Below are 17421 nucleotides of genomic sequence, written 5' to 3'. Positions count from 1 at the left end.
ATCTGCAAAACTACTCACGTTACTGACCAAGTCAACGAGCTCCTGGTAGCAGATCTGCCCTTCATCATTGCTTTGTGCCAGGGCAAAGAGCATCTCCAGTTTTGCAGGGTCCAGGGGCAGCTCATGGCTGTGCACCAGGCTGGCAAAGGTCTCCACACCAATGTAACCCGTGTTGTCCGGATCAAGCTAGAAAAGAAAGAAGATAACATCCTCATTGTTTGTTTGATTATTTCTTTATTTAGCTTTCCAGGAGTATTTCATATTGAATTACATTCAGGTACACTAGGTATTTCTCTTTCCCAGAGGGCTTACAATCCGTTTGTATCCAAGGCAATGGAGGGTTATGTGATTGCCCAAGGCCAGTCTAAACTACAATGCTTCACAACAATCCAAAGCCCCTTACAAAACAAGGTGACCTCACTAACACTGGGAAGTGACAGCAAAAACATGTCTCCGAACCTTCTCTTTTTCGCAAATATAAATTTTCACAAAGATTCCACTATTTATTTTGACTCATTTGATATACCGCTTTTTAAATCAACATTAAAGCAGTGTATCATATGTTTATGGAGGAGTAGCCTAGTGGTTAGTGCAGTAGACTTTGATCTTGGGGAGCTTGGTTTGATTCCCACTGCAGCTCCTTGTGATTCTGAGCAAGTCACTTAACCCTCCATTGCCCCAGGTACAAAATAAGTGCCTGTATATAGTATGTAAACCACTTTGATTGTAACCACAGAAAGGAGGTATATCAAGTCTCATCCCCTTTCCCTTTAAAATACTGAAACATATACAGGCATCCTAAAGTTACAAATAGCTTTTTAGGCTGTGAAATTTGGTAAGGACATCTCGGATATGATTAGGACCTCGAACTCCTATGTAGTTTTTCAACTAAATTTAAAGACATTTCTTTTTTAAAAAATTGTTCTAAATTCTGTGCAATTTCATCTTATGGTTTAGGATTTAAGCTTATCTTGTATCACTTTCTGATTGTTAGCACATTGGTGGTCATGAATTTATGTAATTCCTGGACTTGACCAGTTTCTTATAATGTGAGCTGCTCTGAACTGTAAGGTTTGAGTGGGTTATAAGTTCTGTTTATTATTATTATTATTATTATTACTATTACTATAAGAACATAGGATTGGGAGTGTAATAGCACAACATTAGCATACAAATAGATATTTTATGCAGGACTCATAAGGGGAGAAAGGTTACAAATAGCATACATCCATCTTTATATCTAAATAAATAAATGCTCCACCCCTGTGTAGGATCACTTGCAAATCTGCACTATGTACAGTGCACTCCATTTAAGTGCACGTCGAATAAGCGCATGCTCTGTTTAACTGCATGCCATACTTCGGTCCCGTTTTTGGCACCATCAATTTCTATGGGGACAAACTTTGGTTTAGCGCACCACTGATAAGTGCGAGATTCGCTTATATGCATGGTTCAAGACCGCTTCTCTGCAGGAAAGACTCCGCATAAGTGCACGCATGGAATATGGAAGCCGATTGGTGCGTGACAACCAACGAGATTTCAAATTTACTGCCTCTTTAACTGCCACAGGCAGAATAAGCAAAAGAATGCTGTTAGTCGTCAGTCAATCCCAGTCAAATTTCAAGTGTCTTGAAGCAGAAAGACCAGCTTCTGGAAGACTGGCAAAACAATACAAATCCACAACAGAAACGAAAACGGGCGGGAAAAGCTGAGGAGGTAGAAGATGCTCTTCTTCAGTGGCTTTCTCGAGTCAGGAGCAGACAGTTTCCTGTTAGTGGTCCACTGCTTATGGAGAAAGCTAACCAGCTAGCTGAAAGCCTTGGACTAACTGAATTCAAAGCTACTGTTGGATGGTTGGAAAGATGGAAGGAGAGGAACAGCATAAAATTCAAGAAACAGCATGGTGAGAAACAAGACGCTGATGACTTTGGTGCTGAAAAATTGGGTTGTTTCAGTTCTTCCTACCTTCTTGAACGAGTTTGCACCTCGTGACATGTTCAATGCTGACGAAAATGGTCTCTACTGGCGAGCGATTCCTGATGGAACACTTGCATTCAAACATGCCGAAACTACTGGAGGTAAAACATCGAAGGACCGACTGACGATCCTCCTTTGCTGCAATATGGATGGGAGTGAGAAGTTGGAACCCCTCGTCATTGGAAAGAGCAAACAGCCCCGTTGCTTCAAGAAAGTTAAGTGACTTCCTGTATCATATGAGGCTAACGCAAATTCATGGATGACTGGGGAAATTTGGAAGCAGTGGCTAAAGAAGTTAGACACTAGAATGCGGGCACAAAGGCGTCAGATTTTGCTGCTTTGTGATAATTGTGCTGCACACAGGGATGATGTCAGGCTGTCTAACGTCAAGGTGGTCTTCCTGCCACCAAACACTACCTCTCCGATCCAACCTATGGATCAGGGCATAATAGCCAATTTCAAACAACATTATCGGGCTCTTGTGCTACGTCGTCTGATGAGCATTATGGATGACCAGATTGGCAAGGATAAACGTGCTGTTGAACTGGCTCATAATCTATCACTGTTGGATTCCCTACATATGCAGAAAGAAGCCTGGAATCATGTTACACAGGCAACCATTGTGAACTGCTACAAGCGGGTAAGCTTTGTTAAGGATATGGAGGGGGATGCAGCTGTTGCAAATGTGTCAGATGAAGAGGTTATTGACATACCAGCCGGTGTTACTGAAGAGGAGTTCCATCGCTAAGTAGCTGTTGATTACGATCTACAAACAGCTGAAGACATCACTGATGTCGAGATATGCGCCTACACGCAGGCAACAATGGCTGATGATGGAACAGATGAAGAAATGAGCAGTGAGGCACATGCTGATGAAATTCAACAACCTCCTCCTGTCACTTTTGCAAGAGCGCTGGAGAGTCTCAACACCGTGCGGGCCTATCTAGAGGCCACTGGATGTCAGTGCTATGACAGTTTTTACCGTCTGGCAGATATAGTCTATGGAACTCACAGATCCAAGAGTGTACAGAGGACTATAACTGATTACTTCAAGTAAAGCCTAATGTCAGTTAACTGAGACTGTATACTGTATGTATAAATGTATAATAATAAACAGTACTGTACATATGTTTATCAGATGTCAAGCTTATTTGGGTCACAACGGTTAAGTGCACGCTCTGGTTAACTGCATGCATTTCTTTGGTCCCAGACCCTTGCACTTAAGCGGATTGCACTGTATTTGAAGAATATTTCCTAGGCATCATCCTAGTACTTATGTGGGTATGTAAAACGCTATTATTCTAAACATTTACAACTCTGTGCGAACCTGTTTGGTGCCTCCCTCCCCTGCCCGAGATTTAAGATTTCAAATAAGGTGTCATGATTTACTTATTTAAACAGAATTCTTTAATTGCCAACTACTATTGTAATCTTAGTGAGAAGCCTGATTACCAAGGGGAAGGGGGAGAGAAAGAGAGGGAGATGGAAAGGCAAATGTAGCCTTAACTTTTGGTCAGTTGCCAGTTGCAAAGCTGATTCAGTTAAGTTGGGGCCCTTAGGAGCACGGAGCCCTGTGCAGCCAGAGTCGCCGAGAGACTGAGCCGGGCCCGGGGCAAGGCCGCCCCCAAGGCCCCCCCCCCCCCCCCCCGGGCCACCGTGTGAAAGCGGCAGATCGCCTCCCTTCGGGCCTTCCCTCACTGTGTCCCGCCCTCATCTGATGTAACTTCCTGTTTCTGCGAGGGCAGGCACAGTGAGGGAGGGCCCGAAGGGAGGCGATCTGCCGCTTTCACACGGAGGTGAGGCGCTGCCGATTTGAATGTAAGGGGCCCGGTCACGGTGGCAGATGGAGGGGGGCTGTCGACGGAGCCGAGGGCAGGCAGGTGAGACCGGGGACTGCAGTGCTGGTGGCCTGGGAGCAGGAGGAGAGAGACCCCGGCGCCGGGCCCCCCTTGAAGGCCTGAGGAATTTTGTCCCCCCTGCCCCCCCTCTCGGCAGCCCTGTGTGCAGCCACCCGTGTCGCCCCTGCTTAAGGCCAACCCTGCATAATACACGCAGAAACTGCCTTTATAGAAGTCACACAGCATGGATCATCCTATCACCTACTGAATTTACCCCTAAATGTGTAGGAGGGGCTTTCAATGTTAATTCAATGGCTCCCAAGGCAAACGTTTGCTCTGGTAAGCCAGCAGCTAGCAGAGGGATAAGTGGGGAAGGACCAGAGCCATGGCTGCTCACAGAGGTCTGTCTGTTCCCTCCACCCCTGCATTGTTCTCCAGCTGACAGGAAGAACTGAAGAGCAGTACAGTGTTTCTTACCTGCTGCTTCCTCCTCTGTCTGTTTTTCTCTGCAGTCAGAACCAGGAGAGGCCCTGTTTCTGGGAGTTTTTAAAAGGTTTATTTTTTTAACAATGGGGGGGGGGGGGGGGCATCAGAAGATCCATGAGGACCAGAATGAAAACCACTATTCTAATGCACCTTTACTTAGAAAAAAAGAGAGATATCCTAAGACAGTTAACATTACTGAGCTTCAACTGCTAAGGCTTATGTCAAGAAATTGATAACTCATTTCTGTCCAATTTAACCATCTATTCTTAACTATTCCCGTAAATGTTAGTCAAGAATCACGACTGTACCAGGGATTATGATACTCGCTTCCAGACACTTTGTGGATGTTCTAAATTTAATGTGTTATTTTATAGTGAAAACAGCACTCAAAGCATCAGCTCATGCGATATCTTTCAGTGTTTTCTTGCATAGCTGTTGCACACCCACGTAGGAAACCTCTTAAGTGGAAGAGTCTGTGTCTCCCATAGGTACTGAAGGAAGCAAACTTTTTCCAAGAGAGAAAATGTATCTTTTCAAGGAAGAATTCTCAAAACTATATTTATTTATTGGGATTTATTAATCGTTTTTATGAAGAGATTCACCCAAGGCGGTGTACAGCAGGTATAGTTTAACCTAAAACATAATTTTGTTAACGCATAACAATAGTAAAATAACCAAACATAAGCATAAACACAATCAATGAGGTAAACTTGGAAATGGCACATTTAAACCTAATAATTACTACAATAAAACAGTATCAGGAAAATACACATTTAACAGCACCACAGAACAATCATATAACAGAAATATGATAAATGTCTGTACAATACATACAATACCATAATAGACAGCATGGAAGAATATTGAAATAAGATAGATATAATGCGACATCAGCATAATACCAATGAAACACCTAATAAGCAACGCAATATAATATTCAAATAACATAGATATGATGCTAATACTGTTCCTACAATACAATGAAACATCAGAGGGGCAATGTACAAAGGTCTTTCACTTCTACTCATTCTACACCACTCAGGATTTTGTAGACCTCAATCATATCTCCCCTCAGCCGTCTCTCTTCAAGACTGATGAGCCCTAACCTCTTTAGCTTTTCCTCATATGAAAAGAGTTCCAACCCCTTTATTATTTTGATCGCTCTTCTTTGAATCTTTTCTAATTCTGCTGTATCTTTTTTGATATATGGTGACCAGAATTGAACACAATGTTCAAGGTGAGGTCGCACCAAGGAGCAATACAGATGCACATGTTCCCCCTTTCAAAACTGTCAAAGTCAAAATTACCCACAAGGATTTTTGTCTACTGTAGGTGTAGCTTGCTTGCTTGCTTACTTTTGGGGGAGGGGGAAAGGGTAAGGAAGTTAAACTGGCAGTGGGAGAAAGGGGAACAATTCAGCATCAATATTTGCAACATTTGGGGCAGCTCTGCCCCTCTGCCTACCTCACACTATGCCTATGGCACTTGTTTCTTCTGCAAGTATTTTCCCAGCAAAACCAATGCACATAACTACTACTACTACTTAACATTTCTAAAGCGCTACCAGGGTTACGCAGCGCTGTACAATTTAACATGGAAGGACAGTCCCTGCTCAAGGAGCTTACAATCTAAAAGACAGGTGTACAATCTAGAGACAAGTGTACAATCTAAAAGACAAGTGTAGAGAAATACTATATTTCTCGAAAGGTTAGGTGCTGAAAGCAGCACTGAAGAGGTGAGTTCCAAGCAGAGACCCGAAGATGGGCAGGGAGGGGGCCCGGCGCAGGGGCTGAGGAAGACCGCTCCAGGCATAGGGCGAGGCAAGGCAGAACGAGCGGAGCCCGGAGCCGGCAGTGGCGGAGAAGGGCACAGAAAGGAGGGACCCGCCCCACGAGCAGAGGCCACAGGTGGGAACACAGGGGGAGATGAGGGCAGAGAGGCAGTGAGGAGCCGCAGACCGGGCGCACCCGCAGGCAAGGAGGAGAAGCCCGAACTGCACGCGGCAACCGATCGGAAGCCAGTGAAGTGACCTGAGGAGAGGCGCGACACGAGCACATTGGCTCTGGCGGAATACAAGACGTGCGGCAGCGCTCCGAACGGACCAAAGGGGGGACAGATGGCCAAGCGGGAGGCCGGCGAGGATGTTGATTTCAGGCCCTGTAACATAAAAAGTAAAAATGTATTCAATACCTGTCAATTTTCTTTCCTTGAATCCTGCTAGACCAGTCCAGACAAATGGGTCGAAACCACATAACTTTGAGAATGCTAAACTACGCCTATGGTTGCCCTCCCCCGCAGAACACTGCCTCAGGAGCACCTCCATCATCACAGGCAAAAGTAGGTGAACTACAGAAGAATGCATCCAGAGCAGGTAAGCTTGAAAAATGGATATATGGCTTCCAAAAAAATGCCTCAGAAAATAAAGTAAAAAGTCATTTTCTCTTAAAGAGGGAAACTTGGCAAATGTTCACAACAAACCTTATTTTTCTTAGAAGTTCTTCTGTCTAATCAATGATGCTATTGCCAAAGAATGTTAAAGATTTCACCTGACAGTAATTATTTAACTTCCCGCTGTGATTAGGTTCAGGGCCGGTGTTAGGGGGTGGCAAACAGGCAAATTGCCCTGGGCTCCCATACTACTGGGGGCCCCCAAACCTGCTTCAACCTGAAGCAGGCTTAGCCTGCAGGTTGGTTTCTGGGCCTCTTCCCCAGCTTCTGCCCTGGCCTCTGAACACCAGCCCTGATCAGGTTTGCCTTGCAGGTCTCACCTACAGTGTCTTTGGTGGAGACTACAGCCAGCATAGAAAGAATCCTTTTGGAGAAGTGCTCTCAGGAGTTTAGAATAAGTAGGTATGTGAGGCTTTCAGGCTCATTTTCGAAAGAGAAGGGCGCCCATCTTTCGACACAAATCGGGAGATGGGCGTCCTTCTCCCAGGGTCGCCCAAATCGGCATAAATCGAAAGCCGATTTTGGGTGCCCTCAACTGCTTTCCGTCGCGGAGACAACCAAAGTTCCCGGGGGCGTGTCGGAAGCATAGCAAAGACAGGACTGGGACGTGCTTAACACATGGGCGTCCTCGGCCGATAATGGAAAAAAGAAGGGCGTCCCTGACGAACACTTGGCCGACTTTACTTGGTCCTTTTTTTTTTTACAACCAAGCCACAAAAATGTGCCCTAAATGACCAGATGACCACCAGAAGGAATCGGGGGGGATGACCTCCCCCTACTCCCACCCTAAAAAAAAAGTTAAAATATTTTTCCAGCCTCTATGCCAGCCTTAAATATCATATCCAGCTCCATGACAGCAGTATGGAGGTCCCTGGAGCAGTTTTAGTGGGTACTGCAGTGCACTTCAGGCAGGCGAACCCAGGCCCATCCCCCCCCCACCTGTTAAACTTGTGGTGGTAAATGTGAGCCCTCCAAAACACAACAGAAACCTACTGTACCCACATCTAGGTGCCCCCCTTCATCCCTAAGGGCTATGGTAGTGGTGTACAGTTGTGGAGAGTGGGTTTTGGGGGGGCTCAGCACACAAAGTAAGGGAGCTATGCATCTGGGAGCTTTTTCTGAAGTCCAGTGCAGTGCCCCCTAGGGTGCCCGGTTGGTGTCCTGGCATATGAGGGGGGCCAATGCACTACGAATGCTGGCTCCTCCCACAACCAAAGGGCTTGGATTTGGTCGTTTCTGAGATGGGCGTTCTCGGGTTCCATTATCGCCGAAAATCGGGGACGACCGTCTCTAGGGATGACCATCTCCAAGGTCGACCTAAATGTGGAGCTTGGGCGTTCCCGACCGTATTATTGAAATGAAAGATGGCTGCCCATGTTGTTTCGATAATACAGATTTCCCTGCACCTTCGCGGGGACGTCTGAGGACGCCCTCAGGAAAACTTGGGTGACCCGTTCCATTAAGCCCCTCCACGAGTCCTCATTGGCACCTTGGGTGTCAAAAATGACCAGTCCCTGCATCTCATTCAGGATGAACTAAATGACAAATATATACAAATATTTTTAATTCAACAAGTCTGTACTGGGACTGGTTTGAGTAGGCTGTGCATTGTATTGCCTCCTATTAAAATGGGATTAGCTTGGTTTTGCAATGCAAGAAGTACTGAACACACACGTTATTCCTGAAATAACAAAAGGCATCAGCCTGTATACTCAACCAAGATGGACTCTGATTCTAGGGTACACCCTTCTGGAATCCAATAACCAGAGGGAAAGGGAAGGAACAAAGCTCATGTCCATTTTAAGTACCATTTATTTATTAAGATTTATTTACCACCTTTTTGAAGACATTCACCCAAGATGGTATACAACAAAAATAACCTGGACTTACACAATAAACAACGGTAAAATATTCATATGTCAGTATAACCAGAGACATGATACTTATAATGTCAGCACAATACATATTAAAACATCTTAATAGACAGTAAAAGGGACAAGTAAGTGTGAAATGGGATCTAAATCTTTGAAATCTCAGTCCCAAACTGCCTAATACTGTGAAAGTGGTGTCAAAGAGTAGGAAGCATTAATAATACAGAGATCAGACCTCAGTCACTAATAGCCTACTCTTATATAGTCCACCTCTACTCTAATATACATCCAGAGAGACAACTATATTATTCTGTTAAACTGTTCGTGAGCCCTTGTGCCTAGGCCGAGGTTTAGGAAGGACCTTGGCCAAGGCCTAGGGTAGACCAAACAGGTGCTAAGCAAACCCACGGCCACAAAGCCCCACACACTCAGGTCAATCCACTAGCACCACCAGAAAAGGGAGATAGACCACTCAGGCAGGCCTCACGGCCAAACGGGAACCCACTCATACAGAGTCCAAGTGTACGGGCCTCACAGCCGAACTGGAACCAAGTCATACACAAGGGAAGGGAAAAAGAACAACGAGGGGTCCCAAAAGGGGCTGGAGCACATGCAACGCACACAGCGCTATAGCTAGTGACACAAGGGAAGGGCGACAGACAAAAGCTGGCAGGTACAGGCTATGACCAGAGGAAGAGAATGCAAACAAAGGCTACACAGAAACACAGATAGAAGACAAAGCCCGCAGGGGAAAAAGGAAAGCTGAGGACAGAATGGGACACAGAATCTACAAGAGCGAAGCTCCACAGGAATACTCTAGGCTGTACCATACAGCACTCAAATACACTAGGCTGTGCCACACAGCACTCAAGGGAAAAGGGAAGCCACTCATAGGAACACTCTAGGCTGTACCATACAGCACTCAAGAGTAAAGGGAAACCAATTATAGGAATACACAAGGCTGTGCCACAGAGTCAAATAACAGACAGTAGAGACAAAGGGGAAAGCAAGGAAATAGGGAAAGCTGCCTTTACATACACCAAACAGATAAGGAGCAATGTTCACAAAAATCAGGAGACAAACACAGCAGACAGAGCTAAAGCAGGCTAAAGGGAATGACTGCTTTAACACACAAGTCAGGAAGAAGCAGGGCTTACACTGCAGTCAGAGGTTTAAAGCTGACAAGGGAGAAAAACAAACAATGTTCTTACCAGAACTCAGCAGCACACAGAGACAGAGCAAACAGAGCACCCACAGGTGCACGGAAGCAAGGTAATCAAGGAAAGCAGCTAGGCTAGGGAAACAATCAAGCATACGCTGGGAACAACCAGCACACAGAGAAGCTACAAGCAACAAGAAGAGTAAGCAAACTCCAACGGATGCACAGTGTGCTACTAGCACAGACAGAGAGAGGGCAAGAGGCTCAGCTGACAGGAATCAACGCTAAAGCATGGGCTGTAGGGAGAGGTAGGTTTAAATAGATCTGACTTCTGACGTCTGCTGCCTCAGACGTCAGCTCAATCCTTAACAGGCCAATCAGAAGTGAGTCCCAGTCATTCCCCTGCCAGTCTTAGCAGAATCATAACACATTCACCCTCTCAGAATACATGCAGACTTCCAAAAAAAAAATCATCTCAAAATTTCACTCAGAAACATTCCAGTATCACTCAGATCCCCTAGAATGCACCTGCATGGAATATATAAACCACTTTGGTTGTACCTACAGAAAGGTGGTATATCAAAAAAGAACATAAGCATTGCCATACTGGGACAGACCAAAGGTCCATCAAGCCCAGTATCCTGTTTCCAACAGTGGCCGATCCAGGTCACAAGTACCTGGCAAGATCTCTGAACAGTAAAACAGATTTTATGCTGCTTGTCCTAGAAATAAGCAGTGCATTTTCCCAAGTTCATCTTAATAATGGCTTATGGACTTTTCTTTTAGTAAACAATCCAAACCTTTTTTTAAACTCTGCTAAACTAACTGCTTTTACCATATTCTCTGGCAACACTATCATATCTCCCCTCAGCCATCTCTTTGCCAAGCTGAAGAGCCCTAGCCACTTTAGCCTTTCCTTATAGGGAAGTCGTCCCATCCCCTTTATCATTTTCAGCGCCCTTCTCTGTACCTTTTCTAATTTCATTATATCTTTTTTGAGATGTGGTGACCAGAATTGCACACATTATTTGAGGTACAGTCACACCATGGAGCGGTACAAAGACATTATAACATTCTCATTTTTGTTTTCCATTCTTTTCCTAATAATTCCTTCTATTTGCTTTTTTAGCCGCCACTGCACAGTGAGCAGAGGGTTTCAACAAATCATCAACGATGACACCTAGATCCTTTTCCTGGGTGAAGACTCCTAATGTGGAACCTTGCATCACATAGCTACAGTGCGGGTTCCTGTTTCCTACATGCATCACTTTGCACTTGCTCACATTAAATGTCATCTGCTGTTTGGATATCAAATCTCCCATGACCCACATTCATACACCATGCACCTAAAAAAAAGACTTTGATATCAATTCACAACTTTATTTTATATTCTATAATGACTACATGGATATCTGTCCTATTAAATGTTTGGCATTCCTTTCTCATTCTAATTTTAGTCTGTAAACCGCTCTGACCTGAGTGTCAGAGAGAGCTGTATAGTAAATTTCTAAATAAACATAAACATCCAGATCATATCCAGAGAGCTGTTGATATCATTCAAATCCCAAGACTATATCCAAAAGATACTATATTTATACTCCCAGACCACATCCAGAGAGATCCCAATATCATTCACATTCCCAGACTAAACTCAGAAAGATACTATATTTACACTCCCATCCAGAGAGATCCCGATATCATTCAGTTCTCCAGACTAAAATCAGAGAGATTCTATATTTACACTCCCAGACTACATCCATTATAAAGAACAAAATTACAGAGCATATACATAAGCATGGATTAATGAGACAAAGCCAACATGGATTTATTAGTCAAGAGAAATCTTGCCTCACCAATCTGCTACATTTCTTTGAAGGGGTGAAAAAACATGTGGATAAAGGTGAGCTGGTTGATATTGTGTATCTGGATTTTCAAAAGGCATTTATTTGATAAAGTATCTCATGAATGACTCCTGAGGAAATACTAAAGTCATGGGATAGGAAGTAATGTCCTATCATGGATTAAAAACTGATTAAAAGATAGAAAACAGAAAGTAAGGTTAACTAGTCAGTATTCTCAATGGACAAGGGTAGACAGTGGGGTTCCCCAGTGATCTGTGATGGGACTGCTGCTTTTAACATATATATATATAAATGATCTAGAAATGGGAATTACTAGTGAGGTAATTAAGGGGGTCTTTTACTAAGCCACGGTAGTGGTTTTAGCGTGCACTAAATGCTAGAGATGCCCATAGGATTATATGGGTGTCTCTAGCATTTAGTGCATATTTGTTTTCAGTGCGCACCAAAAACGCTATCGTGGCTTAGTAAAAAAGGCCCTATAAATTTGCAGATGACACAAGGTTATTCAAAGTTGTTAAATCGCAAAAGGATTGTGAAAAATTGCAAGAGGACCTTACAAGACTGGGAGATTGGGCAACCAAATGGCAGATGACATTTAATATAAACATGTGGGAAACAGGAAACCAAACTATATCTACATGATGCAAGGTTCCACATTAGGAGCCACTGCCCAGGAAAAGGATCTAGGTGTCATCGCTGATGATATGTTGAAACCCTCTGCTCAGTGTGCAGCAGTCGATAAGAAAGCAAATAGAATGCTAGGAGTTATTAGGAAAGGAATGGAAAACAAAAATGAGAATGTCATAATGCCTTTGTATCGCTCCATGGTGCGACCACATCTCAAATACTGTGTGCAATTCTGGTCACCGCATCTCAAAAAAGATACAGTGGAATTAGAAAAGGTACAGAGAAGGGCGATGAAAATGATAAAGGGGATGGGACGACTTCCCTATGACAAAAGGCTACAGTGGCTAGATCTCTTCAGCTTGGAGAAGAGACGGCTGAGGGGAGATATGATAAGAGGTCTATAAAATACTGAGGGGGGCTTTTACTAAGGCGTGCTCACGTTTTTAACGCACACTAAAATTGGGCATGTGCTAAACATTAGAGACGCCCATAGGAATACACTGGCATCTCTAACGTTTAGTGCGTGCCCAATTTTAGCATGTGCTAAAAACGTGAGCGCGCCTTAGTAAAAGACCCCCTCTGTAGTAAATTTAAAACAAATCAGAGAAAATTTTTCTTCGCCCAACGCATAATTAAACTCTGAAATTCGTTGCCAGAGAACGTGGTGAATGCGGTTAGCTTGGCAGAGTTTAAAAAGGGGTTAGACGGTTTCCTAAAGGACAAGTCCATAAACCACTACTAAATGGACTTGGGAAAAATCCACAATTCCTGGAATAACATGTACAGAATGTTTGTACGTTTGGGAAGCTTGCCAGGTGCCCTTGGCCTGGATTGGCCGCTGTCGTGGACGGGATGCTGGGCTCAATGGACCCTTGGTCTTTTCCCAGTGTGGCATTACTTATGTACTTATGTACTCTGTGAAGTGGAATAGCTAGAGATGAATTGAATGTTTACTCTTTCCAAAAATACTAGGACTAGGGGGCATGCAATGAAGCTACTAAGTAGTAAATTTAAAACAAACCGGAGAACATATTTCTTCACGCAACGTGTAATTAAACTTTGGAATTCATTGCCAGAGAATGTGGTAAAAGCAGTCAACTTAGCGGTGTTTAAAAAAAGGTTTGGATAGTTTCCTAAAAGAAAGGTCCATAAGCCATTATTAAGATGGACTTGGGAAAATGCACTGCTTATTTCTAGGATAAGCAGCATAAAATCTGTTTTACTCTTTTGGAATCTTGCCAGGTACTTGTGACCTGGATTGGCTACTGTTGGAAACAGGATACTGGGCTTGATAGACCTTCGGTCTGTCCCAGTATGGCAATGCTTATGTTCAGAGAGACCTGATATCATTCACATCTCCAGATTAAACTTAGAAAGACTCTATATTTACACTAGGGCTGTATAGAATATTCATATTCAATTCGGCCCTGAATAGTACCCCAATGTCATTATTCATATGCAGCTGAATAGTAAAATATGCTATTCGGTACAACTTTAATTTACACTCCCAAACTACATCCAGAGAGATCCTGATATCATTCACATCCCCAGACTAAACTCAGAAAGATACTATAATTCACTCCCAGACTACATCCAGCAGAGATCCTGATAATCAGCACATCTGACCTGGCCTTTCGCCCCAGAATAAAGCTAAATATATCAGAAGTGCCGCTGTGCTGATACAGGCCTCGCTCCAGTGCACTTAAGTCAAGAAAGTACTGTACAAGGAAGAGAAGAGGGGGCTTAGAAGGATTTTAAATACTGGGAAGAGCTTATAACAAAAAACATATACCTTTTATTCTAACACATGTAAAAAAATATTAACAAATAAAAACACACGACTTAGACACTCAAACAACAGAAAAGTTGTGCTGTGAGAGTGGTGCTAGCAATATTGTGTTTTTTTATTGGGAAACCTGTGGTGGGCTTAGCTAGCTCTCTGGAGAGTAAAAGAGGTATTGAGAATACAGCCCCCTCCCTGCCCAGCACTATTCTGCAGGGACCTGATGAAGAGCAGCTGGAGAACATCTGGGACTCAACCCTTCTCCCTGTAACAGGCCATGCACAGCCAGCAGCTGCTTAACAGGCTCTTACTACTTCTCCTTCCCATTTCCATCACTCCAAGAGCAGACCTTGCCCATTCCACTCAGATCCTTCCCAGGGCCTTGGGAAATGTCCAGACAGATGCATGCCTCTATGCTCTGCACCAACCATGCACGGTGCCACAGAATATTACTAATAGCCCACATCCTGCTGCCCCCGTTCCCCTGGAGGTGCCTGCCTGCTGCCTTTCCCCTATAAAGTTGCTGTGTGTCTGCCTGCACTCCCTGCCTGCGGAAGCAGAGCTGGCAGGCAGCTGCTCGGCTGCCGTGGAAACGATCCATGGACTCACCTGCTCCTGGATGAGCTGTAGCAAAGAGCTTCTCTCCATATACCTGCCTGGGACAGCTGACTGTGGACAGCAGGAAGAGCAGGCTAGGAACAGCACGCTGTGGATTCAGCTCTGCCACTCGAATTTCAAATGAAAGGCGTGAATGAAAGACAGCGAGCAGGCGACAGGAGAGCCGGGGTACACACACATGCAGACACATACACGCATGCACGCACACACACATAGCAGCGGGCGCACATATCCGCACACACACACATGGATCGCAGCTCCCCCTTTTACTCCAGTGGCACAGGGGAGAATTGTCAGGAACTAGCAGCCACTATTCAGGCATCTCCAGTACAAGCTGCTGGGGAGATGCAGAGGTGAATGCCAATGAGCTGGAGGGGGAGGAGTCAAGGAGGCAGCCAATCCGGGAGCTGCGGCAGGGGCGGGGCGAAGTCGATCTCTTTGCATGTGTTTAGAAGTGAGCAGCAGCAGCAGTGCGCATTGCTGGCCAAGACATAAATTTCTTCTCGAGAGTCATTTCTCCAGCAAATCTCCGGATAGTAATACAAGTCGGTTTCAAGGGATTTCCAGCACTGCATGGAAAGGCGGAGGATTGAAGGACGACGGACCACCAAGAAAGGGCCGCACTGTGCTCTACCTCCAAGCCATCGGGGACATAGTATTTTAGGATCGCGGGGGTCCCTGTCATTATATCTTGTAGGAAGTCCAAGGACACCAAATGGTGGGGTAGTGGGTAATCTGATTTCTTGTTACTGCCTGTTTTATCCAGTACCGGGTGGCGCATCTCAACCCCTCTCTGTCCTATTTTGCCAAGACTGGAAGCAGAAGGATGGGTTATGGGTATCTTAAGTGCTGCCATGAACCCAGAAGACATATGCAGTGCCAGGGAGGAGGGTACCTCATTGAGCTGCTGTGTTTGTACAGACTATTTACGCGGGGAAAGTGGGGAATACTCTTTTCACCCCCTCCAAATTCTGATTTACACTTTGCCAAAATACACGCAACATAGAACTAATAATTTATTTATTTAGATTTTGCTCACACCTTTTCAGTGGTAGCTCAAAGTGAGTTACATTCAGGTACTCTGGATATTTCTCTGTCCCAGGAGGGCTCACAATCTAAGTTTGTACCTGAGGCAATGGAGGGTTAAGTGACTTGCCCAAGATAAGATCACAAGGAGCAGCAGTGGGATTTGAACCAACCACCTCTGGATTGCAAGACCGGTGCTTTAAAAAAATAAAAAGTTATTTCCTCAGGTACAATAGACCTCAGGCTCAATCATTTCACCTGCAAATGCATTTTTAGCACTAGCTATTATTATTTTACATTTTAGCGCCCACTTTATATCAGCCTGCACTCCAGAGATGACTTCTTTAAGACTTAGCCTGGGTGGAAGCCACTTTCCCTCACTCCCTGGGATAAGCTGATTGTCTCTGCCCTGCACCCGGCCCTACTGAACAAGAGGTGCTGAGACTTGAGCCACAGGGCTGGCCTTTTGGTTTTTAATTTTGCCAGCCCCCTTATAATCTTCCAAGTGTGCCCCCTAGAAAAATCCAAACCAGGAATGAAGCAGAAATTTGGGTGAGTGAGCAGTGTAGTTATAGCCAACCCTTCTGCATGTGTGTGGGGATTTATTATCTGCCTTCATGAAGAGATTCACCCAAGGCAGTAGACAGTAGGTACAGTTTAATATAAAATTTATAATTTTGTTAACAGCATAGCAAAGTAAAATAACCAAGAATAAACATAAATACAATAAATGAGGTGAACTTGAAAACAGTAAACTGAAACCTAATAATAGAACTACCATGAAAGAGTATGAAAAATATACACATTTAACAGAACTGGAATTCAAATACCAGAGATATGATACTATGTTAGCATAATACTAATGATACATCTGATAAGCATGCATTAGAACATTCAACTAACATAGATACGATGCAAACGATTTTCTACAATATGGCTTACCATATAGCTGAGGGACCAAGAGCAGATATATGATGAGAACGGATAGGAAGTAAAAATAGAGCCATATTTTTTTAAGGACACTTTTTTTTTGCTGTGCCCTGCAAAAATGTCATCCAGCCCAATCTAATTCAGTGGAGTTTTATGATATATGATGTCTTCTAACACAGCTTGCAGTATAGCTCAAAATGAACTGTGAATATTGATCATCAGAGTCTGACCATGAGGGCACAGAACTATGAAAAAAGTTAAAGTTCTAGTTTAGTCCCAACCATTGGTGCCGGGCAAAATAGTGGAAAATATTATAAAATATAAAATTACAGAACATGTAGACAAACACAGCTTAATGGGACAGAGTCAGCATGGGTTCAGCTGAGGGAAGTTTTGCCTCTCCAATTTGATTAATTTCTTTGAAGGCATGAATAAACATGTGGATAAAGGTGAGCCAGTTGATGTAGTGTATCTAGGTTTTCAGAAAGCTTTTGATAAAGTTCCTTATGAGAGATTCCTGAGAAAATTAAAAAGTCATGGGATAGGTGACAAAGTTCTGGTGTGGATTAGGAATTGGTTATTGGACAGAAAACAGAGGATAGGGTTAAATGGTTATTTTTCTCAATTGAGGAGAGTGAACAGTGGAGTGCTGCAGGGATTTGTATTGGGACCGGTGCTATTTAAATGATATGGAAATTGGGACTAGGAGGGAGGTGATCAGATTTGCAGATAATACAAAACTATTCAAGGTTGTTAAAACACATGCGGACTGTGAAATATTGCACGAAGACTGGGC

General features: G+C 44.0%; 1 protein-coding gene across 1 annotated transcript in view; it reads right to left on the bottom strand.

The window, feature by feature from the left end:
• RHBDL1 (rhomboid like 1) overlaps positions 1-14830 on the bottom strand; it is a 101936-nt gene extending 87106 nt beyond the window's left edge. The window contains exons 1-2 of the mRNA XM_030213342.1: positions 14661-14830; positions 28-186 (exon numbers count right to left, since the gene is read on the bottom strand). Coding sequence (XP_030069202.1) covers positions 28-186; positions 14661-14699 — 198 coding nt within the window. The 5' untranslated portion in view covers positions 14700-14830. The remainder of the gene's footprint in view (positions 1-27; positions 187-14660) is intronic.
• Between the last annotated feature and the right edge of the window lie 2591 nt (positions 14831-17421).

This window comes from Microcaecilia unicolor, chromosome 8, assembly GCF_901765095.1.
Source record: "Microcaecilia unicolor chromosome 8, aMicUni1.1, whole genome shotgun sequence".
Taxonomy (NCBI): domain Eukaryota; kingdom Metazoa; phylum Chordata; class Amphibia; order Gymnophiona; family Siphonopidae; genus Microcaecilia; species Microcaecilia unicolor.
This window is presented reverse-complemented; position numbering and strand designations above follow the sequence as displayed.